Below are 26,115 nucleotides of genomic sequence, written 5' to 3'. Positions count from 1 at the left end.
GTGGGTTCGTTGACTCCGACGTCCATAATGTGACGAACTGCCTCATCACCTTAGCTAGCAACTGCCAGCAGCTGTGTGGAGGAGATATGACCCCAGTAACGTAGGCTATATGCTGTCTATGTCAACATATTCCCTTGCTCTTGCTCTATGCTTCCAGGTACAGAAATGGTAGATAACCGATAGCTGTGGCACTTTTAGCATATGCAAACTCTACGGAGAATATTGAGTGGAGGGTTTAGTTCGTTATATCCCCTGCCAGAATTGAAGAAACAGTCAATAGGATGTAAACTTCTCTTCTCTACCAGTGCTCTGATGTTCCACGTAAGTTGGAAAGCGCTGTAGGAAGGAGGTAAAGTGGTGCACATCCCACATCCTTTGAAAAGCTTAGTCGGCGCCGTGCGTCTAGCACGTTTAATTTTCTTGCGTACAGCCTGCTATTATGTACTGTGGTCTGCAAACAAGTTCCACCTATTAAAACTCCAGGCTGGAAGTACTCTGAGCCTTAGAGGTATGCAAGTTCCAACCAAATCTGCCTCAAACCTGTCCATTGTGCTGCTAGATATCTTGCTGGAGACGAGAGGGGGGTCTATTTCTTTGCGGCTTTCTCTCTTTATACGTTAGCCTTGGTATACTCATGGGTTTCATGCCCCACATCCTTGCTGGTTCATATTTGGGGCTGTCTAGGCTTGATACACATCCTCTACTTATTCGACTTATTTGCTTTGTACGTCGCCTTTTCCTCATGAAACACCCTTACTCAATGCGTCGTTCGTTTCCTATACCATATCTCAATATGTCCTACCTAGATTTGGTTTGCTCACTGTTTATCCCTGACAATACCTTGGCTTGATATGGCTGCTTAGTCTGCTAAGGAAATATGTCCTCTCAGCAAGCCATATCTTGATTTAATTTAGATGATTTTGAAGACTCAAAACTACCAGTTGAGACACCTCTTCCTGCTCTCCATGAGAACGTTCGCAAACAAAACGCTATTTATGGAAACGTACTGCATTGAAAGATCTAGTACCAAACACCGCCCACTGGTGCTCCATCAATACCTCCCTGATAGTGTGTTATCTAGAAAGAAGATGGGTTAAAAGGAAGGGCACAGAAGCGCGATAGAGTTGGAAAGAATAAAGGGTTGTAAATTAGGAAGATTTAGAAAAAGGAAGTGTTTAGAGAGAATAATATGTTTAAAGGAATAGAAAGAACTTGGATAGGATTCGGTTCGGGAAACTGCAAGGGTTCAATATTCCACTACCTGTAATCTAAAAGCTCCCGATGGGAAACAACCAGCAGACTTGTTCCATATCAGGTCCGATCAGAATGCACTAGCAAACAAGAGGAAATTTGCAACTCCTCCTATCGCCTGTTGGTTCTAGTTTAGTTGTCATATCCGACACCGCTTTTGATCTCTTCAGAGGACACAGAGAGGCGGCCTTTGAAGGTGTGATGCGTAGATTATGGACATGCCTTGACTTGGATTGCGTTGTAATTCCGGGCTGGGGTATAGACATATATGTATGGTAAGGTGGTTTTTAGTCCAGTGCCAGAGGATGAGAGCCCAACCATAAGGACCGCCCCAGGAAAGTTTTTTCGCTACCACCATGAAGGGCAATGTTGAGGTTTTGGTCCTGTGACGGGCGAGTTGAAATTTCCAAGGTGGAGTGCCGAAGACGTACGACGAGACTCGAGTTATTTTATTTGCACCATAATTTGCTTCGTCTTTGTCTTTCGGTCCTTTCGGGTGGAGAGCGGAGATTCGCGCTGAGGTCGTGAAGTCATGGTTAGGCGGGCGGTCTGCGAGAGGACGACATTAATGAATGTTCAGGGCTCAAGGCCAGAGTACATGACGGCGTCGTGTTTGACATGTTAAACCGCATCCGCACAACTATATCATATCTTAAAGCCATTTTTGAAACGCGTAGAACGAGTCTTCCCATCGATGCGGTGGAAGACCTTTTCTGGCACCTGGAATCCCAGCCATGTTGGGTAACTGGTTCTTTTTTTGTAAACCGCAGTGGCAGACGATCCATGAGCCGCCATGCCATAGCCATATATCTTAGAGTATTTTTAAGACGCGCACAAACACTCCAACCATACGTGCGTTATGTTTGTATTTTCGGTGTCGACATCGGACCGCCATAGTGCCTCCCTCATTTGTTTTTCAGACTGTAGGATAAGTGGAGCCATGGGCCTCTCTTAGTGAAGATTTATTCAACTGCTATATTCGGCGGAGGAAACAATTTTATTCAACTTTCCATGACCGTGACCAAGCAACCTTTGCTGTTTCTCTGTCTATTGGGGATGGAGGATTAGAAACTAATTCCTCTCACCGTGCTTGATAGATGTTAGCCTTTATCTTTTTGGTGAGCTGGGAGAGCTATTAGATTATAGCTACAAAGTTTTTTATTCAGAGCACGACCCGAGTCTCAGTCTATTTTCAAGTCAGTGGAGATGGATGGTGTATAACAGAGAGAAGCCTGTTCGATGGCGTCCGTGATCTTGAGTGAAGAGAGGTGGGGTTGTTGCCGGAGTCCTGTTATGGGTGATGGATGGGGCGGTGAAGGTTTTGGCGAAAGGTGGATTTAGAGTTTCCGCATAAAGAGCGATGTGAGAGCTCTAGTGTTCTAGGAACATTAGGTACTAGGTATTAGACATGAGTGGAAAGGGCGAACCTAAAAACAGAAATTCAACTCATATACCGGTTCCAGCACATAAGAAATCTGCGACGGATATGACAAGCGAGAGAAAACGCAATATACACACAACAAGCAAATTCTACACGTACACTTGCAAATCTCAATATCAAACCTCCAACCTAAGCATCCAAACTCTACACTGTATCTCACACTAACGCCATACATGCCCTAATACTTAACCCCCCGAAACCTACTCCCAATCCGCAATCTTTATAACCGACTCCAGCGTTCCAAACACCCTCAACGTATTCCCATAGGTCTGCCAGAACTCCGAACTCGAACTAAGCTCTGGCATCATCTCCATTGGCTTTCTCTCGACGGGCGGTACATTGACCCAACCTGTGGTATCCTGTATGAAGGGTTCGTTCTCCCAGTCTTTGTTGCCGTCTATGAAGACGGTGTTTTCTGACAGTCGTGGGTTGCCATCAGAGCGGGGAGATGAAGTGTCTTTAGGGTCTTCAGATAGGAAGGCGAATTTGTTGTGGGATGCAAATTTGGTGTTGATGGGTTCAGAGTTTTGTTCAGATTTCTTCTTCTTCTTCCTGTTCTTGTTCTTGTTCTTCTTCTTTGTGGAAATGACTCTGGCTGCGTATGAGGAAGGCATTGTAGTCGTCGAGGCTGGGGAAGATGCAACAATCGAGGGCCCCGACGCCGGTGGAGGTGCATTTTTGGCGTTCAATTTGGCGGATAAGCGGAGCATGATTGTGGCTGTTAATAGACTGTCGTATCCCGCTTCGTGAAGTGTTTCGTTATCAGTGTATTTCGAATGGTCGCCGTGGATAGCTATCGCCTAATGAGTATTATGTGTTTCTGCACAGGGTTTAGATCTTACTAATGTTTGGAAGCGACTGTTCCTTCAGTTCATTTGCAACATCCTCGAGAGAAGCAGACGGGTTGATGTCGCCGCAGCCAAATGTTGCCAAGTACTTAGTGTCCACAATCTTGGGGAAAAGCTGGTGAACTAGTTCTCGAAATTCCTGTAGTGTATCTGGGAGTGGACCAAAGAAGCAGTGATAAAAGTTAACTAGATCGGTGAACATGTTATGACCCACAAGAACGGGTTGATGATCCTTGAGACGTGTAGTAGCGCGTCGGAAGCGTTCCCGTATGTTGTCGATATCTGCAGCAATGACTAGGCCGCTTGCATTCTTCGCGAAGAAGTAAGGGTCGAACTGGTGGAGGTCGCCTTTTGCAAGTCCCTCCACAACCCACCGGAAACCGCTCTGTTTGACAATCCTCTCCTTGACCCACTGCTTCTGTTTTCGGACCATGTCCGCTTCGCGCACTTCATCGTAGTGGATGATCCGGATGAAGCCTGGCCTGCTGATAGTGACGAGGGAGGGGAATTCGGCGCGAACCAGTTGATGAACGAGACGCTTCTCGAAGTTTGTGATGGCCGGTACGAGCGGCTGCTTTAGAGCACCGACGGTCGAGGAAATCTCCAAGGATGACCTGTCCGTGTCTTTCCAAGCAATGATCGCCTCCCTTGTCTTCCTGACAAACTCTAAGGATTCCACTTCCTCTGGCTGAAGTTGAAGGCCTTCAGCATGGACCTTCTTGTCGAGACGGTCGTATGTCATCTGCTTAGCTCGCTCTGCTTCCTCCCGGGAAAGATACTGAACTCCTCTGGTGAAAGGGGCAGCGATATCGAACCCATTCTTCAACAGGAATTGGACTGCTCCGCCCTGGAATGCAAATTCGCGCTCGATGTCCAACCGCTCGTCAATGAGTGGGCTGATGTGAACATTGTATGGTCGCAGTACATACTTGTCGTTGATGTAGTCGAACTTCGCGCACGTGATACCCACCTGGAGAATATGATACTTTTCTGCGCTGGCCTTCACTTCGGCGTAACGTTCCTCGATAGTCTGTTTGTGGTAGCGGGTACGAGGCCCTCCTCGAACCCTAGTGGCTATTCCGGAAAGCTCAAAGTCGATTGAGACGAAGTCAGCCTCGGAGATGGCAGTTAGCATTCCTAGAAGGTGCGAAGGGAATGAGACAGCGTCGACGTCCATGGCTAAAGACCCGAAATTAAAGAGAGAAGAAATAGAAATCGGCGGAAGGAATCAGGGAAAAGTAGAAGAGAGAAAAAAATACGCCTTGATATACCAGAGGGCAAAGTTGCTGAAAGGGCTGCTAAAAAAGAGCGCCGAAAGAACGCCCTTTGAGAGTCGGCTGCCTGTTAGAGATTATGAGTAACGAGGCTTGGAGTGTCAGTGAGAGGAGATATGGTGAGCAACACACAAGGTTGCAGCTGGCGCTACAGCCGTTTGTTCGAGGATTGGAAAGGGCGTGAGTTCAGCTTGATAACCGTATTGACTCGCACGAATATGGGCACCATACAATCTTGAGAGGCCGAACGCAGAGACCCGAACCTTGAGATGGAGGTGGTGGTGGTGCGACTGGTGGTGTGGCTGGTGGAGATGAATGCCAAGGTTGGCCCTGCCGTCGGTCAGCCGAGGTCCACGAGCTGATTGACATTCACATTCCTCACGTCCCGTACACACACTCCGCCCATTCAGGAGTCATGGACCTTTGCTCTCTCGACGACTCTCCCAAATAGCCTCGTCCACCATGGCCGGATCCTACGAAGACGCGCTGAGCAGCTCACGCATGCTCTCGTCATCTGTCTCCTCCATGTCATCGAGCCGGTATCAATCATCACAGATCGCAAAAGCGTACCGGCAAGCCGCCCAGCTATTCCTGACGCGCCGACTCCCTGAAGCTCTCTCGACAATTGAACCCATAATCACTCCGCCCGACCAGGACTCTTCCAACAGCTCGCCTAATGGAGATTCGCCGGCCTGTGCCCCGGTAGCATCCGCGTCGCGGGGAACCAGGGTCAAGGTGTGGAGTTTCTACCTGACATTCCTCAATTCCGTGGTTGAATTGGGTGCTGAAGAGGGGAAGCACGCATTTGGGAGCACGAGGTGGAAGGCATTGGTGTCCAAGTGCCGTGATGGCAGCGTTTGGGATGACGTTGTTCGGGACGGGTATGCTGGTGTTGAGGGAGACGTGGATGCGGAGGTAGTCATTAACTTGTAAGACACGGTCCATACCCCATTCGAAAGGAGTTGAATTGACATGAATGTCCAGAGCTACCCTCCTTCTCACACACTCGCCCTCTCAGAGACTCAACCAACAACGCCTCGAAACTTACCTCTCCGCTTCGGCACGCCCAACCTTCGACGTCTCCTCGCACATGCAATCCCCAACGTACCTCCACCGCCGACCCAGTCAACACAACAACGGCACCAGCACCCCCCGAGACCTCAATACACGTCTCAAACTCCTCGAACTCTACACCCTCCACGTCCTCCCCCGAAACGAAGAATGGGACTACGCACGAGAATTCATCTCAATGAGCGAGATCCTGGACGACGAACGCAAAGAAGCCTTCCACCTCGCGCTCCACTCCCTCAAAGAAGAAAAGGAAGAGTCTGAAATCCGCGAAGCCAAGCTCCGCCAACAACAACAGGAGCAAATGGAACTCCGCCGCAAAGAATCCGAAGCACGGCGTCTCGAGCAATCCCGCGCCGAGGATGAACGCAGGAAACGCGAAGAGGAGAACCGCCGCCAGCCCCGAGGCTCCGACGAAGTGTTCCGGAAACTCCCTATGCATCGACCCGCGGCATCTACTTCGCCACGGGCCTCGAGACCCGCGAATAAGAAGGCTGTGAGTCCACCGCCGGGCTTGTATCATCGCGCTTCGTCCCTGTTGACGTCGATGCAGACGCTGATAAGTAATACGGCACATTCGATGACAGCGAACCCCATGGCGGTTTTTCGGACCCTGTTGTTTTTGCTGGCCTTCGCTTTGGCTTTTGGGCGACAGGATTTGAGGGAAAGGCTTCTGCGGGTGTTGAGGAATGCGTGGGAGAAGATTCGTAGGACGGTGGGGATGGGCGTTAAGGTTTCTTATATTTGAGCCATGTTGTAATGCTGTATGATCGCTATGATTGGTCTGGTTTGGCCTTAGTGTATTATATCTTTGAGAGCCAGCATGTTAGGTTGGCTCGGTCGGTGGAAATTGGTTGGTGGTAATATTATTGAGTTCTAAGTGTATGTCTGGATGCTATCTCTGATAGTGTTGTTTGCGATCGTAGACTGATGGGTTTGGACGTGACTTATGCCGCCTGAGACGCCTCGGTGTCGAAAGCGAGGGCGAAAGTAAGGCACATCCAAAGACGAAACATAGGCCGAACGCATCAACGCTTCGTTGTGGCTAATTTCAATAAAGCCTAAGAAGCTTGAGGCGATTTTGAAGTACTTACAAACTCGACCACTAGCGATCATGACATGAAAATGACAATGGACATCACACGCAACAGCGAGAAGGAAAGTGATGTGCGAAACTACATATTCTATTCAATTGTTTTATGTATCCAAGAACTTTGACCAAGCCAAACCAAGCCAAACCAAACCAAACCAAGCTAAGCCAAGATATTCCAGACGGTTTTTATTGACAGACCCTTGTGAACCCCAACGCTATCTGAATAAAGATGAACAAAAACATGAAGTGATGTGATGTGAAGTGAAGTGTAGCGTATTGCGTAGTGTATGCTGGTTACTGATTACTGGTTGCTGCTGCGAATGCAAGATGCATGTGCTCGTATGAGTGATGAGAGCAGTTTGTTGCATCTTGTTGGGTTAAATGGAGTTGATGTGAGCTGTGTGAACCGAGTTGATAGTCGAATGAAGTAGTGTAAATTTTTCATGAGATGTGTGTAGTGATGTGTTGAAATTGGTGTGATGTGATGTGCGGTGAAGTGTCGACACTATCGTATCCTCGATAACAGCAGCAGTAGGAGCAGCAGCAGCAGTAGTAGTAGTAGTGGTAGTAGTGGTAGTAGTAGTAACAGCAGTAGTAGCGGCAGCGGTAGTAGTAGCGGCAGCAACAGGACGCTAAACAAATATTAGTCGATGAAAACGGGAAGAGGAAACAAGCCAACATACCAAAAAGAAGGATGTGCACCACTGAAGCCATGAGGCTCTCATTGACATCATGAGTGATGGCAATGGTGACATCAGGTTTATCCAACACGACCACCCAGTAGCCGGCCATTCAGCATACTGAGATTGTAGACCATCATATGTCCCAAACGACAACATGATGGGTGTTCCAAACCGACCACTCAACAGCCAGCCATCAGCGTATTGAGATTATGTTGTAGGCAGAACCCAATTTGTAGTGTGTGATGTGGTATAATGTGTTGATCCAAACCGACCACTCGACAGCCATCCATAGGCATGTTGAGATTATGGTGTTGACAGTGCCCAGTGAGTTGAGGTGTGTTCAAAGAAATGATGTCCATGTTGTGATGTGGCTTCGGTGAACATATTCTGAGTTGATGTTATTCAAAGCAATGAGATAGATGAATAGCATACCATATGAAAGTGTGGACTTGACGGATGAGCTGAAGAACTCTCAAGATCGAACGTCGACACTGGCCCGAAGTGCAGTTGAGTGATTTCGTCGACAAGAGATAGTTGACATTTGAAGTAAAGCGAGGTGATAGTTGTCAATAGTGATGGTATAGTCAAATGAGGTGTTGGGTGTTCGATCTTGATTGGGATGGATGACATTGAAGCCAGGCCATATTGAAGAAGCCACAAGAAGTGTTGGAGAAGCCACAGGAAAAGGTCATTGAAAGAGGAGGAGGAGGAGGATGACCACTACTTGAAGTATCGAGTGAGGAAGTGAGGTGTTGAACGGAGATGGCAAGGTTCAAAGCAGGGGGGCAGCCCTCTATTTATACTTGGGGGAGGGCGTATGCCCCGGTGACGTCTGTCTCCCAGTCAACCAGGCAGAAACCTTCTACAAACTTCCAGAAAGATTATGAGGGCCACGGGACGACCCTGTGACGTAGTATCGTACGACAGGCGTTTGAGGGCAGCCCCACGAGGGATAACGCGTCAGTGGAAAGTAAATAGACTTCCTGAGACAGTTTTGTCTCGTGCCACATAGGAAACTGCAGCAAAAACAGGACCGCCTCGTCCGAATTTTTCTGGATCGAGCCTCTGGTTTCCGTTGCTGTGTGCTCGAGCCCTCCGTGAGAGACGGGGCACGTGGCTTATCGGCCAGGCAACTGATTCTGCGGCCTTCCATTGCGGCATTTTGAGCAAGTTTTCCAGCAGGCAGAAGCTTCCAAAAGTTTCTGTGACGTCACCTCAATCTCCGTAAGCCATGTGAAAGAGTTTCCATGAGATTCTGGGAAGAGAAGGTGGGAGGTGGGTGAAAGAGAGCAATTTGTAGTGGACGTGGGAGATCGCCAAGCAGAGTGTCGAGCTGATATTGGAATGACAAGGAATTATTTCGGAAATGATTCTAGGGCGCGCAATAATTGCCGTGGATATTAGAATTTGACTTGATTTAACTGAGTTCGCTTCCTGTTCAAACATGGTGTGCCCGGAGAACTCGGCTCGTGATGAGATGTCCAATGCAAATTTGACATTGGCTAATTGCAAATCCTGTACCTTGAATAATTTCTTAAAGTAAGGATAGCAATAAGTGTCTCAGGTTATTGTATGAGAGAAGTTAGAGAAGTGGGGGAAAGGCTTTATGGGCGAAGTATAAGTCGTCGATTTTCACGCCATGAATATTGAGGTCGTTGATAATGCCTTGCAAGTATTAGACGTCTTTGCGAGCGTCGAAAAACGTCCTGGTGCTCGAGGGAGGATCTGGTAATGTTTCAATATGATAGATCGAATCGTGAAGCTAAGAAGTCGGAGTTGGCATTTGCTGTGGAATTGGGGTTGGAAGGTTTGAAACAGGTCACTCTTTCTCAAATATTTCCCAACGATTATGCTGCTTAATAACGTACACCAGGGAGCTCTAGTTACTCGCTTCTAAGGTTAATATCTTTTTTTTCTTCTTATTTATGCACACATGCATGCCGGGGCACCACCGTCAGCACCTCAACTCTGAAACTTCATGCTCTGTTGGAGCATCGTTCACAAACATCAGGATGGCTAGAGATGCGACCATTACGGAGGGTGGAAAAGCTGAATTGGTTTGCGAAACGTTGATTAGAACTCCAGGTCGCCTTCTACGTCGACCTCACTTTACCGGTGATTTCCTCAGTCTTATTAAGTGAAGTGCTGGTACCCTGTATTAATTAGGCTTACAACATAACTATGTCTAATAGATTATGTAATGTAAGGAGGATCATACTGACTTTAGGGGCGCTTTAGCATAGGCCTCAGAATCTCGTCATTGTTAGTTAGCCGAAATCCTAATCGGGACGCATATCAATAGTATGTTATGGCTGAAAGAAGACATCAAACGAGAATGCAAAGACCGGAAGAGCAACTCCCGTGTAGGTGACTTAAGCAAGGAGGAACTACCCTTCTCTGGGGTCATGAGACTCCTGTACTTTAACTATGTTCTGGGGCTTGTAAATTGAGAAAACCCGTATAGAACCTTAAATATTGACGAATATTAGCCTCCATTAGAATAATTGGCCTCTCGAATACATTTCCACTTGGCTGAAACTCAAATGGGGAATATCACAGAGACGAGGCGACCTTTAGTTAAGGCATACACCACTAGATCATAATCATGGCTTTAGTACCATTATCGGAATCATTTTACAACATATATTGGAACCTATTAATCGAAAATACAGCAGTATTTGAATCTCAGGTTCACCTTGACGACTGTCTAGCATGTTGACTTGAACCAGGTAGCCCATTAGTTAAAAATCGTCTCGTAATCGCCATTCCTGCATATTTCACCCTGTTTTTTTCTCTCAACTCTGGAAACAACTCTTGACCAAAGATTTTGGCAGGACCTTAGAAATATTTGCTATGTGAGCCAAGTATATGGTGCCCTTAGGAGCTGCGAGCTTCCACAATTGAGCCTTCAAGACTCAATCATATTTCGTTGAACGGAGAATGGAGGAACGATAGGGTTTAGTAGTTCGTTAACCGTCTTTGTGAACCTCCTCGCTGTTGGTGTTGGAATTACAGCCAGATATTTCCTCAATGAAAATGGACAAGCTCTTGGGCGCATCCTGCACTTTAACACCGGTGTACATTCGAGAAGTGAATGTTTACAGTAGTCACACAATAGTCGAATGCGTCGTCACCATGGTCGGATGCGTCGTCACCATAGTCGTATGCATCTCACCATAGTCTATGTTGCCAAGACTTACCCACTTATTTCGCATATATATAGACTCCTACAAAGGACTCCTCTAGCAATCAATTCAATCCAGTTCCTCATGCCTCTGGTGCTCCTCCTAGCTTCACAGTGAAGCTTCCGATATTGAAGCATGGTCGACTTCATGTTCGGCCATATTGCTTCAATCCAAGGACCAATTGGGCATAATTACCCATCCATCTTGCAGGCAAGGTCAGGGGATTCCACGCTATGCCTATGGGACATTGTGTCTGGAGCATTGCTCATGAGATTCAATAAAGGCTCTCGCCATTAACCTTGTATCAATTTCTCTCCCAATGATCTACACCTAGCTTCCACACTTCTCCTCGAAGTGGAACTGTGGAATATGGTAACTGGTGAGTGCCTAGTGGCTCCTAGGGTGTCCGATATTGTTTGCCAAAGCATTTCCTTGAAGCGTACTCGTTATATTACGTATGTAGGCGATTACAGATCGCTGAGATTCCGAGACCGTTTTAATAGCACCTAAGAGAGTTTATTGAAGACGGATCGTCGCCGTCACACACGAGAAATTCTTTACTCAAACTCATACTTACCATGCTATCAAATACTATAGAATATGGTGAAAGTATTGGTCTGTTAAAATTCTTGCTGGAATTGGATAAGGTGTTAGATGGATGCAGATTTCTATATTAGCTTAACAGCGACGGCCATAATTTCTCTGTTCCCGGCGATACCCCATTCCCCAACCCTTGTATTTTTCGGTCTCTAACTTCATACCCTGTTGTTAGTTTTCAAGTATCTCATCGTCGCATTATCCCTCATCGAGCTTAGTTTCGTAACCACCTTACCGTTGTGCTCATAACCTACGAGTTTGTTGATCTGGAAAGGGTTGCATGGGCTTGAAGGTGGGGCGGGTCTTTACCGTTCGCTCTATGTAGCTACTAATGAAATTTATTGAATACTTCAGTCTGGTAAAAGGGTCTGTGTGGTTATGTAGAGATGGGTTGTGTTCGACTCAGCATGGAGTGTAATTCTGAGATTCTGCGGAGAGCTGAGTGGTTGTGCAACCTCAATTCGACTGACTCATCTATGAAGCTGCACTCCGCCATCTCGTTCTCGTCGTATCGTCGTACAATCTTGGCAAAGCCTGTGTTCCGCATTTCCTGTAGAATCGCTTGTGTTTGCGCATGAGGCGCAGCAGTTTTGATTTTCGAATGACTCAGCCCCTCGCCTGTACCTCTAAATTCTTCTCTATAAGTCCCTTTTTGAGAAGGTCGAAAAATCGTCTATCCAACCCCCTCTTTCCATCAATTCAAATCCCAATCCCAATCTCAACCCAAAAATGGCACTTCTCACCGGCCCCCCGCCAACCCACAACCCCTCCAACCTCCCAACGCTCCCAACAGAACTCCTCATGCAAATCTCGTCTTACCTTCCCCGCAGCTCAATCGCATGTCTAGCCTTCACAACTCGGCGCATATACTCCGATATGGATTCCTCTGCGTTTTCAAAAGTTCAAGCCGGCCGCAGGTTGGCTTACAAGAAGGATTATATAAGGCTCCTTAGGCTGCTTGAGAGAGATAGAGAGGCCGAAGGATTATGGTATTGTGATTTCTGCGTGTCTATACACGAAAGCCCTGACCACGGCGTCCCATATACGAATAGCGGCCGCGATGACGCTATCCTTCTTACTGTGTATGCACCCGCGCATCTCAGTTCTGTGCAGGTACCCTCGACGGGGAACCGGAGTAATGGCGGGGGTGTGCTTGAGAAGAAAAACGAAGAGGAGGGTGGTAGTGTTATTTCCCGAGTCTACGACCTTGATGTAACGTTGGCGGGAGCTAGGGCGATGAGAACCCCACGCTGGAAGGAATTCTGTTATAACGTGGGGATATGTATTTCAAGGTTTAGGGAGAGGGGGAGGGTATTATTGTACTTTCCAGCCTGCTCTGGGGATGAGGGATGCGAAGGCGAGGTTGATGAAGGAGAAGAGGAGGAAGATACCGGAGGGTTCGAAGAAGTAGGGTCCGAGATCCACGATTTGTTCTCCGACACCTTGAGCCGTTCATCGCAAAATCCATCGCTAGAGCCACCTCCCTCCTTCACTGCGACATATTTTTATACTGCAGAAGCTCGGGTCGTCAGAATAGAAGCCCAGGTCGACGCTAACAACACCACAGAATACCAGGGTACTACTACACCAGCTACCCTAACCTCAAATAGAGAAAGCTGTTTCATACACCTAACAAACTACAAAATCCTCCTTTCTACCCCCCTTTCTTCCCCGAACCAACCAGAACTAGAACCACTGCACAACTTCCGCCAAGCACTTCACTGTCTCCGTATACAGCAATGTCACCATTATATCTCATCGTCTCATATGCACGACACAATTTTGGGCCGGTTGCAGAGGATGCTGTTTGGCGCTGGCGCCCAGGATAGTATAGGTGGTGGCACCGGCGGTAGAGATGAAGAGGGATGGTGTGAATGTGGTTGTTTATTTGATGTTGATGTCAGGACTGTTGGGGGGTTTGGAGCCGAGGTAAAGATCTATAGAGTGTTGGGAAAGAAGGAGGGGTTGAAATGTGCGGATGGAGGGGTGAGGTGGCTGTGGGAGAGGGGGAAGTGAGGGCTTGGCTAGATGTGTTGATTGTGACTCATGGGAGGAAGAGGAATACGGAGCTAAGATATAGAGGTTGGGAGATAATGTTTGAGATTGTATTTGGGGAAGGGATTTGTAGGCAGTTAACGAGCAAATCGTGGTTAAGACTTATTTCCATTATCCTGATCCGTCATCATGGTATGGACATTGAACGAGCATATTTACAATTCAATCTACACCCACATTCAACTCCTTTCTCTGTCCTAGCTGGCATGCATGCAATCTTCACTCTGTCCTCCTAACCTTCCACCCCATAACAAGGCAGTCGTTCCTATCAAATCAAACTCTCCATTCAAGGGCCCTCAACGGTGATGGAAGCAGACCCACTGCTGTGGTAACCTTCCGTAGCAAGAATCATATAATCATGTTTTCCTAGCTTTTGGCCAGCCTTCGACCAAGCATCAAAGTGATTCTGCGTCGTAATCGTTCCACCAATACGCTTAACCGTGCGTACGGACCAGAACTGTTGGAAGGTCGAGGTACCCTGGATCGAGGGCTGGTTGGTACGGGTGGTCTGGTAGATATCATAGGTACCGCCGTCAGATGTGACGGTGCCCTTCTTGGTAGCACCAGAGGATGGGTTGTACGAGCCGTACGATTCGACGATGTAGTATTCGATGAGCGGGTTGGTTGTCCAACCGTAGAGCGAGACGTAGCTGTTGACGCTGGCTGCGTTCCACGTGCCGCTGTAGTTCACGACCTTGGCACCCCCTGGGTTCCAGCCCTTGCCGGCGACGAAGTTGCCCACATTGCTCCATGATACGGAGTACTTGCCAGCGGCCTCGTTGTTATAGGTTACGGATCCCTGGCCATCAGTCCAGAAGGAGTAGAAGAATCCGTTATTGGTTCCGGTGCCAGCAGGAGTGGATTTCTTCTCAAGCTGCTTACCGATGTCCTTGTAGAGCTCAAGAGGGCTGGCGAGAGCGCTGCCCGCAGCCGCGAGAGCGACAAGAAGAGAGGAGAAGGCGACCATGGTGGCAAAGATGTTTGACTGTGGAGCGGTGATCCCCCATGGCGAGGGATTTGATTTTCTTATATACCTTTCGAAAGGGGGGTTTGAGATTGACGCTGTGCGATATTGCATTCTCCATATTTCATCCCCCATGTCAAGTGATGTTTGCCTCAACCGCCCGGTCCAGAGGAGCCTGTCAGATTGGTTGTCGGCCCGAATGAGGATGAAACCTAAAGTGGCGTATAATTGCCGATATTTGCGGGGTGCATACTTCCACTGCATCAGAGCCGTGCATCCAGATTGGTGCACCAGATTTCGCTGTATGCCACCGGCTATTCATGCCTTGATTGCCCAACCATGCGCTGAGCCTCTTTGCACCCCTCTGAAATCGATTACCTGGTTGGGATAGTAATCCGTCAGATGCTTGGCCTGCGATAGGCCGCCCAAAGCCCGTCGATGATTGTGGTGTTTAGCATGAGAGTAGACCCGGTTTTGGACGCTGTGTAAAACGGGGTTTGGGTATAAACACTGTTTTAAATCCAACATAAATGCCAAAACGAAACAATGTCGAAATCAATGTCATGCAATCCTGGTGCGCATAAGCCTAAGGCAGCTCTGAAACAAAACACAAGCAAGAACTCCGTCTTGGCCAATCGCCACAACATACGAGGGCGATGTTTGCCATTACATTCAGCCGCCTTGGCCTTGCGAGATCTCGTCAGTCCGGAAGAGCTTGTTTGTGGAGAATCAAAGACCTGGATGTTGCCCTCCAAGATCTCAAGCTGAGTGGGGTTTAGAAAAGCACTATGCCCAAGAATTTAGCCGGGTAATAAGCTTCGATGGCTGAGGGTGCACAGTGGCCTCGCCTGACGTGCGAAATCTGCCATTGACGTGATGTATAGATTGATGTGCAGGGGTGAATTAGACGATCCGTGTATAACAAGGACCGCAAAGATGAATAGCACGCGGATGCCGACTAGGGTTACGAAACTGTTGCTCCAATGTCGACCTGGACCTGAGAAGCATACCAGATGATGTTCGCACCAAGGAACAGACTTAACTAGTGACCGGGATCCTCTTCCAGATTGCGGTGTGAGCGATGTAGTTGGATGAAAGATGTTGAATGCGACAGAAGTGGATCTGGTCACGATCACGTGATGGTGGTTGTGGTATGAGTGGACTTGCACGAAAACTGGAAGTGGATATTATTATGGGGCAAGGAAAGCAATTACCGTCTAAAGGAGCCATAAGGGTATCTTGGGAAAGAAAATTCATGTCATCGTCTTCTCATTACCACTCCACAGAGTCTTGAATCCGGCTTTGCGTTGAGGAAGCCGTAAATGATGCTGAATTGCTTGGATACTAACCTTGGAGGAGGCAATCTCCCGTGAGTGACATGCGCGATATCAAGGAGAATGGTGCGTTGAAATGCCTGGGAAATGATGACCGGTTATGCACGTCCCTTCCACTCGTTCCACAGCTTATCAATAACCTGGAAAACGACGGTTACCGATTGCATCGATTCGATGTCGATGTGCTGACCAAAGCGTTGCTGCATTTTGTCGGGATGCCATCTCACTCGCTCTACTTTCAAAAGTGCTGCTGCATCGTCGCGCCACGCGCTCGAGTTTTGGAGGAAGTACTCGATTTCTTCCTTGGTGACATGTTTGCACTTTCCGGAAACAACAGGCCATGGAATGAGCTGACGGACTCGAGCTTCCGCTTGCTGGGAAAGTATAGAATTACTCTTCAGCTCATCCCACTTCTGCAGGTACTTTGCCCAAGCCGCTTCAACCTCTTTGGCCTTCTTCCGCTCCTCGCCACGCTTCAGGCTTGCTTCCACCCGGTGCTGGAAAGCCTCTCGTTCCGCGTCTAGTCTTACTGCTTCCTCTTGCATTTCATGCTTGGCTTTCTTCTGCGCCTTCCGGGCCCGTTCTCTCTCCTCGCGCTCTTCAAGGATGTGCGCGTGACTCTTCTCCCACATTTTCTTCCTCACATAGTCGATGTACTCGTCCTCGTCCATTTGCTCTAGTTCGCCTCCTGGTCCGGTCTTCGTATTTGGGTAGTTGTGGATAGGCTGGCCATAGACACCCTCCCAGTAGGCGGCCCCTTCGTCGTCGGCTAGAGCGTCGAATAGAGACTCCCGAAAGGCGATTCCGGGATCCAGATAGTCGCCGGAAGAGGTATCGGGGTCCAGTGCATCGTACAGAGACTCTCGATGCCTATGCGCTGGATCTGCGTAGTCCCCATTTTGTTCAGTGAAAGAGTAGCCGTGCAAGGTTGCAGGCGATTTCTTGCTTCTGCTACGTTTGGAACGAATGTGCCGGCGGCGCGATGGGTGGTGTGACGAGTGGTCTCTGTCTGACCTATGACGCTTAGAGCGCCTTCTATCATCATCTTCATGTGAATCTAGGCGGGAGGAGCGCTTCGATTTGGGTTCTGACTCCGACTTGAAGCGAAATTTGGAGGAGCGGGATTTGGCGTACTCGTCCTCAACACGGCGGTCGCTAGGAGGGACCTCCATGGTGGGGGATGTGGTTTCGCAGTGGCTGAGACGTCATGTGTAGCGGTTGGTGAAGGTTGTCGATTTGGAGTGGCGGTGAAAGCGTGGATACCAAACGGCAGTCGCGTAATGCAACGTTAAGTGACCCTTGCGCTGTGTTATGTAATCTGGTTAATATCTTGGCATTGAGCTCGTAGACAGGCTTTGTTGCGTCTCCCAACCTCACCACATGTCCAGCACCATGTCGCTCAAATTTGGTCTGAACCTCAAGGGGAAGGGCTTGAATAGCGCAAAGAAGCCCCCCCCCAGTAAACGGAAGCCTCTCTTGGACGAGGAAGAGGACGACGTGAAGGGCAAAGGCAAAGCTGAGGACGGCGTCGAAGAAATCGGGGAATTCAACTTCGACGACAGCTTCATATCTAGCTCTAACCAATCCAAGCCGGCGCCTTCGACGAAACTAAAATCTGCACCTCCGGCTCCGGGGCCTCCGACTCTCAAGAGAAAGGCCCGGGATGATGACCCCACAACATTCGGAAACACTCTTGGTGCACGCGAGGCAGAGAAGAAAGCTAAGCAGGCCATGGAAGCAGATCCCTCCATATATGACTACGATGCTGCATACGACGCACTGCACGCGAAAACCGCCGCCAAAGCAGCTGCTGAACGAGAAGACGCACTTCAAAGACGACCGAAATACATGAACAATCTATTTGAATCGGCCGAGGTGCGGAAAAAGGATCAGCTCCGAGCCCAAGATAAGCTACTACAGCGAGAGAGAGAGGCTGAGGGAGATGAGTTTGCGGACAAGGAGAAATTCGTCACGGGAGCATACAAGGCACAGCAGGAAGAGGTGAAGAGAATTGAGGAGGAAGAGAAGAAGAGACAAGAGGAGGAAGATGCGAAGAAACGCAAGCTGGGCATGCAAGGATTCTACAAGCAGATGATGTTGGATGAGGAAAAGAGACACCAAGAGGCTATGGAAGCAGCTCTTCAGGCTCTTAAAGAGGGTGCCAAACCCGAGATTGAAGAGGAGAAATCTGCTGCAGACATTGCCAAGGAACTTAATGAGAAGGGCAAGAACATCATTCTGAATGACGAAGGCCAAGTGACAGATAAACGGCAACTTCTTACTGCAGGTCTCAACCTCGTCACAAAACCGAAGAGTGCACCCACGGCCTCTGCGTCGAATCGCCCCAGCGGTTCCCAGCCGGCTTACCAAGGGCGCAATGCCACCCAACGAGCTGTTCGGGACAGGCAAACAAAGATGATAGAGGAACAATTAGAGCAAGCGGCCAAGCGCGCAGCAGATGCCGAAGCTGAAGAGCGACGGAACCTGGAGCAGGCTAGCAAGAGCCAGAAGACTGAAGCAGACATTAGCAGTGCCAAGGAGAGATACTTGCAGAGGAAGAGGGAAAGAGAAGCGGCGGCGGCGGCGGCCAAAGGGACTTGAAAAAACTTGGCATGCTTCCGTCTCGACATTCACAGAAAATTTTATTTCCTGGGGCGGAATGGGGTTCTTCTGACCGTAAGTCTGATCTGCTGCTGCGCTCTATCCCCTCCAGTGCAAAAGGTCGCAGTCGACACAGCCACTAAGTATGTTACAGCCCGGTGTCCGTGCGAATAAATTGTCTGACATTCTCCATTGGCAACAACCACTTCGACTTGTGTGGCGTGAAAATCTCTCCTTATGGCTTGTAACCGTCGAATGCTTCGCCTAGCGCTCCTGACTGTATGAGATAGTAGCCTCTAAACCCTTCGGCGTCACTTTCCTTCTAGAGCGTGCTAGACCATTGGCCGCAGAACGAAAATTTGAAGATAAGCCCTTGTCCGGAATCAAACATGAATTGCTTCGGCGCACCGTGTATCATCACCGATGAAGAAGGAACCGTAATATTCGTCGAATATGCCGTACCAGTTATCCTACGGCAGTTGAGGCAGTGGCAGAGTACCTTCATTCAAAATCAATCCAATGGACCTTTGTATCTGGCAAATCACCCACAGTCGTTATAAGTTCACCATTGGACTCGAAAGTGACCTTGCCACTTAAACACCTTCCCTTTGGCATCTTATGGGTGTCACGTCACTTGGAGCAGCGTATACGAGCGACTTCTGTGACGAATAAAGTCGTCACCAAGACATCGCGTCTATGCCTCTTCTTGTTCATACAGGAACGCCAATACCGTCGATGCGCATGCGAATGCATGATCCCCGCATGCTTCCTAAACCTCCCTATGTCCTCGGGTTAAAACCACTTATCTATTGGATGGTCGCGTTGGCTAATCCAGAGTAACAGTCAGCTTATCTTTGCAGCAAAACTATTCTCAAATCCGGCCCGTCGACATCGTGAAGTTTGGCTATCCCATACAACTCTACCATTCGCGATAGTATGGTAGTGTTGACGGTACTTTCCGTCCCATTTCTAAGGGAAGTTATCAGGTTGGGTGCTCGAGTATCACCTTCGCTGCTTGTTGACATACCCTTATCCACGAGCGCAAGAGTATTTTACTGGTGGCATGCGCGATTTCGCTTTTGCAGATGCCTCACGTCTGTCGTGTCGGTTTCCTTGTGCTGATCGAGAGCCTTATAAATCTTCCTTAGTCGCTCCTTTATTTCTTAGTCAAAGATATTTCAGACGCAAAAGTGAAGTCGAAGGTTCGTTAACGCATTCCAACGTCGTTAATAAGTCTCAGTGTTATCCTTCCGTAGCTTCCATGACGCCCTTCAATCTTCGCCTTATCCTCTTTCTAGGCCTCTCTACCCCTTCAACCCTTCCGCAGCTCCCTCTATTCCCCTATTTGTTACCCTACTGCTACAAACTCTTCTGCCGACCCTCAGCTAGATGAACGATGGAAGATCTATGAGAGATGGGAGATTGAGGGGAGGTGAGAGACTGCTGGGTCTCCATCTTTGATCGTTCTGGCAATCGGTCACATACCAATAGCTGTATATTCCAATGCTCATTTCTTAGAGGCAGTTTTATATCATATCGAGATTATGGATAACCTTTCCAGGGCTACTACTCACCTTTGTGAGGGAGAGCGCTTTTGCTTGCAACTAGTGGAGGTGATGAGAGAATACTCAAGGTACATGGAACTTGCCGAGAACTATTAAAAAAAAAAAGTTCAACAAATCAGAACCATCGCAATTCTTCGATAGCTTTAATAAGAATGTGAAAGAAGAGCACGATATTACTGTTTCACTTGTAAATGATTCCATCGACATTATAAGAAATAGGGGATACGTAGAAGGACTGATGATGGAAGACGGTCGGCGGACTGGAGACATCGAGTGGAAGTTAGATATGTTCGCTGCCAGCATTGAGCAAAAATTTGCCAGTCTCAAGACGGCTGTCGATGAAGCCCACAATTAAGGACAATTCTACCAATGTCAAATGTTATACGTCGTCGGAAATCACACCCACGATCTTCTATTACAGCAAGCCGATTCCAAAATTCGGGAGGAAATCGGTATGTGCTATTGGCTATTTTCCTCAAAATATTGCACAGTGACAATTAGCCAACGCATACTAGCAGACCAACGTCTGCCGATTCTTGAAAACTCTCGGCTGGTCCCGGGCATAGACGATAAGGCTGAAGTGATAGAGGAGCACAACTTCTTCCCCCCGAGTCCGGTGATTACAAGGAATGAGGCCGACTTAAAGTCCCTTAAAACTCCGCCCTATGACTTACGAGGCGGATGGAATCGCTCTGGCGCAAAACAGCCGTTCCCGGCTAATTGACGTGAATATCATTAGCATATGGCTCTATGAATTTAGGAAGCTACTGGACTATCCCGAAAGCTATGGATTGATTTTCCATAGCAGTTTTAGGAGGATTCATCCGCTCGAATCGCCGCCCTGAGTATTATATCGATTGTCGCCGAGGCTAATACGCCCTTCCTGTCCTATATATGCAGAATGCCAAATCAAGCCGGATTATTAGACATGTAGACTGTATCAAATGTGGGCCTTTTTGGTGGTCTATAGTTTGATACTCCAGCTTTTGCGCTTTGGGCCGCTAGGGGATAGGTTCCAGATTGATCAAAGCACGATATTCAGGCTTAGCGAGGCTATGTTATGTTTGGATGCGGCTCTGGGTTTCCTTGGTGCTCTGCTCGATCATACTTCAATCATCCGTTATTGTATCATCCACGGATTGAACAAGCTCGAGACTGGAGAGGGTACGTTCAGATATCAAGAGCTTTCAAGAGGTCTGTTGTCCCATCCTCATCGAGCTGAAAGTCCTATTCACAAATTCGGGGCAGTCTGGGGCCTTGTATAGTTCAATAGAACAGAAGGACTTGGCAAACTCCTATGAGTCTGTACCAAACAGCTTAACAACTACTTCTCAATAAATTATAAAATGCATATATAGTTATACATTTAGATGTAAACTTCCAGTTTATATTAAAGCTTTGAAGCGCTCAGCTAAGCAGTGATTCAAATGCTAGAACTCGGTGCTAAAACTAAGCAAATTTACTATATCTGAGCAACTATTTAGCGGTACGCTTTAGAACTTTATTATCCTTAAAGTTAGAAATTACAAGTAATAACTTATTTTTGGCGTTTTCGATCTCATTAAAAAGTAGTTATCAGAACATTAATTGTTGGTATGTTTCAAGGAACGCAGCGTGCGTAAATGCCTAGCTTGCCTGTAATGCACTGTTTGGAACTATATTGCAATAATCCTGTCATGAGGACTCTTCCTCCTGACCGGCGGACGAAGGTAGTCCTGCAAATGTTTCTATGGCCAGAGATGCAGTCACTGCGCATTGTCAGGTTGAAAAGATAAGGCGAAGAGCACAAGGTGATTTTTATGCAGATTCTGTGTATTTCCGTTGCCTAATTTCTACGAGAACTTGATACAAAAGACTTTAAACACAAGCGTTTAGGTACACTGGGAAATGTGACTAAAAAAGGCTTGATACCAGAATAGAGATTGCGAGAGTAACTCTATGTCCGGAGACTTTTGACTCATTTTTTGGGACGTTTTTGGTGGCCGCTTTGTAGTCACTTGAAGCCCCGTCCAGTTTTCTTTCCCAGTTCCTACACCCATCCTGTCTTATTTCATGCTCCCTAAATTCACAACTGAATGAGCCTAAAAATGGACCTACATCTATCCTGTGAATATATATTATCGACGCTTTCTCCACAATACCCTCGTTAACACTTTGAGAAGCCTAACGCGCGCGTTCTCCTGCCTCTATTAGTCCACTTTCTTTACCCTAGTAATATAAGCATTCTAGGGGTCCCCATCTTCGCTAAGTTTAAAGGCTTTCACCATTGTAGACAAAATCACGGATAGTATCAGCCACCACATCTGCTTCATCTTTCACCACCTCCTTAAGGTAAGGTATGCCTATGGGATCCGAAACCTTGTGCAGCGTATTATCGCCGATATCTGTGATTAAGATATCATACTCCTTAGGGTCCACAGCTCCAATGTCATGGATTCAACAAATGCACCACGCGCTATATTTTCTTCGGCCTTTGTCCGAGAGAAATAGCGAACCGGGCTAGGATTTGAAGGAGAGAAGCGCTTAGAGAGAGTTGCGTAGCTTGGAGGGCACGAGAACGGTGCCTTGAGACTGTGGGCATAGCGCGCTTGAAGTGAATGACGTAGAAGACTAGGGGGGGTTTGCGAAATGCCCTGAAGGATTGTCGGTTTGGAATTCTGAGCATGTTAAAGATGGGTAAGACGGGTTTACTCAAGTAGTGATTTAGAAGAGAGGATAGATGGCGTCAGAGAAACCATCAGATAGCGCATAACCCCGCTAAACTCTGCTAAACCTCCAGAGGCAGAAGCGTAACCGGATGGTGTTTACGAAAGGCGTAATAAGTAAAGAAAAAGAAAGAAATCGAAGTTGGATAGGCCAAAACCTAGAATCAAAACCAATACCTTCATCATCAAGACTCGTCGCCGAAGTTATATGGTCTTCTCTGCTGATAAAGTTGTTTCAAGACTGCAGCGATCTCCTCCAGTGTAATTTCCAGCGTGCCCTGAGAAGGGAGCTCCTTCATAAATAACTGACACGTGATGCGTTTGGCTATACTTTCCACATCACGAGCATTTGCCCACGCCTCCGTTTTGCTGAGTTTGTTAAACAGGCCAATGACCTTGCCGAGCACCTGTCTCTCGCTCGGATGAAGAATCGAAATCTTCTTATTCTCTAACTTCTTCTGAAGAAGTCGCAGACAGTCCTTCGGTCTCATGTTGGGGAATACCATCTCAGTAAATCGGCCGCGCAGCCCTTCGTTCGTACTCATGAGCTGATCCATGTCCTTCTCATAGCCTGCTAGAACAATCACCAATTTTCCCGCGAATTTTTCTTTCGTCATACAATCGACTAGCTCTCCAACAGCTTCTTGTGCAAGACGGCTGATGAAAGCACCAGTCAGATCCCTTTGGCCCATGCGATAAGCTTCGTCGATGAAGAGAACTTTACCGAGGCCGCGTTCAAGTAGGTTCTGCACCTTCTGGCCCGTAAGGCCATTACTCGAAACTAAGTCAGTTACAGAGCAATCCATGACTTCAGTCGTGGAAAGGAAACCCATGGAATGGTAGATATGACCCAGAGCTCGAGCTGTCGTTGTCTTGCCTGTACCTGGTGGACCTTTGAAGACAAAGCTGAACGGGATCTCCTCGCGCGGGTCTAGACCGTGCTGTTTCATATTTGCTGTCATTTTCTGGTAGCCCTCAAAGGTCCTGATAATGTCTTGGAACCCGACGAGGTCCTTGAATAGGGATCGGAAATCTTTGTTGGCTCGGAGTCCGCGGTCATATCCCTGGTCAAAGTCCTGCGGCTCTAGCAATATCTGGCTCGCTTCAGTCAGGTGAAGGGGACTGTCGTTTCCTGACTGCGAGTTTCCTTTTGCATGTAATGCAATGCGCTTGCTGTATGTGACCTGCGCTCGACTAATAAGATTACGTACTGCGCCTCCATTGCCGAAGTTCGGACGATCACGCTCTCTTCGAAGGACTTCCAAAGCCACAGCTTTAGCCTCCGCGGTGGCCGTGATCTCGTCCTTGGTGAGCATGATATCCATGATCTCACCCAGGGTCTTGTCATCGTAATCCTCAAACAAAAATGCAGTGTCTAAGGGAAATCGCCTTTGGAATCCAGGATTGGTGTTGCGGTAGAACTCTTTCATTCGGTCCGGATAGCCCATTAGGATGATGCATCGATTGCTGCCGGGCTCATTGTCGATATGGGCCACTATTGTGTCGATGATGCCCTTTCGGAAGATGTCGGACTTGTCCGTGCCGTGCTCGGAGCCGTGGTAGAACATATGAGCTTCGTCGATGATTAAGACCTTGCCCTCAGTCTCATCCAAAATATCTTTAGTCATGTCCTCCGAATGGCCGACATACTTGCCCAGAAAGTCGGTGGGTTTCTTTATCACCACCTGATTGTCCTCAATATACCCAAGGTCCGCAATGATCTGCCCGAAGAGCGTAGCAACGGTCGTTTTCCCCGTGCCCGGTGGACCAAGAAAGACGTGATTGAAGGTCGTCTTCAATGGCTCCTTTCCTTCCCTTTCACGAACGTAGTTGATGTGTCTCCTAGTGACTAACTCTTTCACAGCTTCTTTGACCTGATCCATACGAGCCATCTTCTCGAGCTTCTTCCAAGACTCGCTGCGCTCGTAGAAGTTGTCCGGCTTTGCTCCAAGAAAATCAGATTCCGTCAAGCGGTAGGAAGCATTTGAAATGTTCACGACTATAGTATCTTCCTTAGATGTCGCTTTTTCCTGTCTCTCTGCCTGACGCCTACGTAATTTCTCGATCTCGGCTTGGAGTGTCTTGACATTTTGAAATTTCTTGCCTTTTCGTTGCATTAACCGGCGAATGAACGTATTCAGGAATGGTGCGTCATATCCACCCTCAACGTTCAAGGAATATTCCTTCAGTAGCTTCACCATGATGGATAAAAGCTCCTCCTCAGAGTAGTCCTTGATGTCGATTCTTCTGGAGAACCGCTCACGAGCTTTGGGGTAACTCAGCATACTCTTAACAAGCTTCTTGTTGCCTTCAACAACGAAGACACCCTCTTCGCAATCCATCTTGTAAAAGGAGTACTCGCTATCGATGACATAGGACGCATTTTCCGAGCTTACGATACCCAAATGTTCAAGAAAATCCACGTAGAGCTGTGCAATTGTAGATTTGCCAGTGCCGTGACTCCCGGAGACGATCAAATCGAGTTTCAGACTCCTCATTGAGGGTTTAACTTTGCGGGAGGACGGATCATCTCTACTGGAGGACTTATCCTTGCGAGAAAATCTCTCGTTGAGGCCAGGCTTCCCAATGGGTTTCTGGAAGGCTTTGACTCTTGCTTGTACGGATAGAAATTCCTTCTTCACCTCGTCAAGTCCGACCATGTTCATGAGCTTGTTCAAAGGCGAGTCCGGCTTCTTCTCTCGCCCTGGTGCCCACCCCAAGCGCTCCGGGTCCATATGTGAGAACGGGAATCGGATTCGCTCGCGGGGCTTGCGAAAGTCCGTCGCGTCAAGGCGAGAGAATGGAAATCGGTATTCTTGCCATTCGAAGTCTGTGGGATTTAGGTGGAAGAAGGGAAATTCAAACCCGTCGCCAACGGGAGAAGGTTCCGGCTCTCGTTCCCCTTTATCGCAGCCGTCTGAATTGGATTCGTTCTCCGTCTTACTCTGCTTATTGTCCCAAACCTGCTGGAAGGACTTGAGACTATTGATCTCCTCGGGCATAGTTTTTGCATCTTTCATTAGGTAGCGAGAGGGAGATGCTGGCACAGACCGAGAACGAATGCGTGATCTATGGTTGTGTGTAAAGGGTGAGGGGTTGAACACGTAAGGATCCATTGGTTTGGTGTCAACATTGTGTGGTTCTCCTAGCTTATCGCCTTCCTTCGGGATATTGGAAGGTTCCATCTCGGACGTAGAGGAAGTGGACGAGCGTGTATCAACTAGGGACAAAGAACTCGAAGACTGAGTTGAACTACATTCACCCATGTCGGTAGAGCTCCGAGAATCAACGTCGCTAATACTCTCAGAATCTAAGCCCGGATATGGAGGCATGGAAAGACTGCAGTCTCCGTCGAGAGTACCAAAGTAGTTACAAGTTGTGAAAGGACGGTTTGTATGTCATCCAGCATTTGAAATGGCGAGGCTAAGGAAGTAATGAGTAACTTTGGTAC

The 26,115-nt window shown here is 48.0% G+C and overlaps 9 protein-coding genes across 9 annotated transcripts; 3 read left to right on the top strand and 6 right to left on the bottom strand.

Annotated features, from left to right (window-relative positions):
* Nucleotides 1-1,246: 1,246 nt before the first annotated feature.
* BDR25DRAFT_347731 (uncharacterized protein) lies at nucleotides 1,247-2,057 on the bottom strand (the record flags this gene model as incomplete). Its single annotated transcript, XM_033694305.1, has 5 exons — nucleotides 1,247-1,300; nucleotides 1,341-1,413; nucleotides 1,470-1,800; nucleotides 1,850-1,935; nucleotides 1,972-2,057. 5 exons carry the CDS (start codon nucleotides 2,055-2,057, stop codon nucleotides 1,247-1,249), a joined length of 630 nt encoding a protein of 209 aa, XP_033554193.1.
* Nucleotides 2,058-2,816: 759 nt separating this feature from the next.
* BDR25DRAFT_51 (CAF1-domain-containing protein) lies at nucleotides 2,817-4,839 on the bottom strand. Its single transcript, XM_033698683.1, has 2 exons — nucleotides 3,535-4,839; nucleotides 2,817-3,485 (listed from the first exon to the last, which is right to left on the bottom strand). Exons 1-2 carry the CDS (start codon nucleotides 4,715-4,717, stop codon nucleotides 2,893-2,895), a joined length of 1,776 nt encoding a protein of 591 aa, XP_033554192.1. The 5' UTR covers nucleotides 4,718-4,839; the 3' UTR covers nucleotides 2,817-2,892.
* A 343-nt stretch (nucleotides 4,840-5,182) lies between these two features.
* Nucleotides 5,183-6,766, top strand: BDR25DRAFT_249255 (uncharacterized protein). Its single transcript, XM_033686002.1, has 2 exons — nucleotides 5,183-5,743; nucleotides 5,799-6,766. The coding sequence occupies exons 1-2, from the start codon at nucleotides 5,277-5,279 to the stop codon at nucleotides 6,628-6,630; spliced, it is 1,299 nt and encodes a 432-aa protein (XP_033554191.1). The 5' UTR covers nucleotides 5,183-5,276; the 3' UTR covers nucleotides 6,631-6,766.
* Nucleotides 6,767-7,046: 280 nt separating this feature from the next.
* On the bottom strand, nucleotides 7,047-8,228 carry BDR25DRAFT_338242 (uncharacterized protein). The gene is made up of 2 exons (XM_033693269.1): nucleotides 7,659-8,228; nucleotides 7,047-7,607 (listed from the first exon to the last, which is right to left on the bottom strand). The coding sequence occupies exons 1-2, from the start codon at nucleotides 7,812-7,814 to the stop codon at nucleotides 7,353-7,355; spliced, it is 411 nt and encodes a 136-aa protein (XP_033554190.1). The 5' UTR covers nucleotides 7,815-8,228; the 3' UTR covers nucleotides 7,047-7,352.
* A 1,069-nt stretch (nucleotides 8,229-9,297) lies between these two features.
* BDR25DRAFT_347726 (uncharacterized protein) lies at nucleotides 9,298-13,731 on the top strand (the record flags this gene model as incomplete). The annotated part of the gene is made up of 22 exons (XM_033694304.1): nucleotides 9,298-9,351; nucleotides 9,381-9,476; nucleotides 9,617-9,715; nucleotides 9,744-9,806; nucleotides 9,926-10,060; nucleotides 10,158-10,234; nucleotides 10,274-10,332; nucleotides 10,388-10,442; nucleotides 10,483-10,586; nucleotides 10,614-10,748; nucleotides 10,819-10,837; nucleotides 10,905-10,992; nucleotides 11,019-11,094; nucleotides 11,178-11,233; nucleotides 11,269-11,336; nucleotides 11,394-11,490; nucleotides 11,521-11,622; nucleotides 11,659-11,715; nucleotides 11,766-11,806; nucleotides 11,847-12,006; nucleotides 12,086-13,452; nucleotides 13,494-13,731. 22 exons carry the CDS (start codon nucleotides 9,298-9,300, stop codon nucleotides 13,729-13,731), a joined length of 3,246 nt encoding a protein of 1,081 aa, XP_033554189.1.
* A 50-nt stretch (nucleotides 13,732-13,781) lies between these two features.
* On the bottom strand, nucleotides 13,782-14,490 carry BDR25DRAFT_274427 (xylanase; the record flags this gene model as incomplete). Its single annotated transcript, XM_033687404.1, has 1 exon — nucleotides 13,782-14,490. The coding sequence occupies exon 1, from the start codon at nucleotides 14,460-14,462 to the stop codon at nucleotides 13,782-13,784; it is 681 nt and encodes a 226-aa protein (XP_033554188.1). The 5' UTR covers nucleotides 14,463-14,490.
* A 1,138-nt stretch (nucleotides 14,491-15,628) lies between these two features.
* BDR25DRAFT_299334 (uncharacterized protein) lies at nucleotides 15,629-17,040 on the bottom strand. Its single transcript, XM_033689129.1, has one exon. The coding sequence runs from the start codon at nucleotides 16,963-16,965 to the stop codon at nucleotides 15,892-15,894; it is 1,074 nt and encodes a 357-aa protein (XP_033554187.1). The 5' UTR covers nucleotides 16,966-17,040; the 3' UTR covers nucleotides 15,629-15,891.
* A 122-nt stretch (nucleotides 17,041-17,162) lies between these two features.
* BDR25DRAFT_11 (uncharacterized protein) lies at nucleotides 17,163-18,595 on the top strand. Its single transcript, XM_033683557.1, has 2 exons — nucleotides 17,163-18,469; nucleotides 18,549-18,595. The coding sequence occupies exon 1, from the start codon at nucleotides 17,174-17,176 to the stop codon at nucleotides 18,392-18,394; it is 1,221 nt and encodes a 406-aa protein (XP_033554186.1). The 5' UTR covers nucleotides 17,163-17,173; the 3' UTR covers nucleotides 18,395-18,469; nucleotides 18,549-18,595.
* A 3,977-nt stretch (nucleotides 18,596-22,572) lies between these two features.
* Nucleotides 22,573-25,666, bottom strand: BDR25DRAFT_364134 (putative stage V sporulation protein k; the record flags this gene model as incomplete). Its single annotated transcript, XM_033696830.1, has 2 exons — nucleotides 22,573-25,207; nucleotides 25,274-25,666. The coding sequence occupies 2 exons, from the start codon at nucleotides 25,664-25,666 to the stop codon at nucleotides 22,850-22,852; spliced, it is 2,751 nt and encodes a 916-aa protein (XP_033554185.1). The 3' UTR covers nucleotides 22,573-22,849.
* Nucleotides 25,667-26,115: the final 449 nt, after the last annotated feature.

This window comes from Lindgomyces ingoldianus (assembly GCF_010093535.1).
Source record: "Lindgomyces ingoldianus strain ATCC 200398 unplaced genomic scaffold BDR25scaffold_1, whole genome shotgun sequence".
NCBI classification, from domain to species: Eukaryota; Fungi; Ascomycota; class Dothideomycetes; order Pleosporales; family Lindgomycetaceae; genus Lindgomyces; species Lindgomyces ingoldianus.
Note: the sequence above shows the minus strand (reverse complement) of the source record. Positions and strands in the feature narration are given on the sequence as shown.

Coding starts and splice junctions, on each gene's coding strand:
- BDR25DRAFT_51 (XM_033698683.1), bottom strand. CDS start 4,717: ATGGACGTCGACGCTGTCTCATTCCCTTCGCACCTTCTAGGAATGCTA. Junction 3,486..3,534: donor ACAGTCGCTTCCAAACATTA/GTAAGATCTAAA, acceptor ATTAGGCGATAG/CTATCCACGGCGACCATTCG.
- BDR25DRAFT_249255 (XM_033686002.1), top strand. CDS start 5,277: ATGGCCGGATCCTACGAAGACGCGCTGAGCAGCTCACGCATGCTCTCG. Junction 5,744..5,798: donor GCGGAGGTAGTCATTAACTT/GTAAGACACGGT, acceptor ATGAATGTCCAG/AGCTACCCTCCTTCTCACAC.
- BDR25DRAFT_299334 (XM_033689129.1), bottom strand. CDS start 16,965: ATGGAGGTCCCTCCTAGCGACCGCCGTGTTGAGGACGAGTACGCCAAA.
- BDR25DRAFT_11 (XM_033683557.1), top strand. CDS start 17,174: ATGTCCAGCACCATGTCGCTCAAATTTGGTCTGAACCTCAAGGGGAAG.
- BDR25DRAFT_338242 (XM_033693269.1), bottom strand. CDS start 7,814: ATGTTGTCGTTTGGGACATATGATGGTCTACAATCTCAGTATGCTGAA. Junction 7,608..7,658: donor GGTGCACATCCTTCTTTTTG/GTATGTTGGCTT, acceptor ATATTTGTTTAG/CGTCCTGTTGCTGCCGCTAC.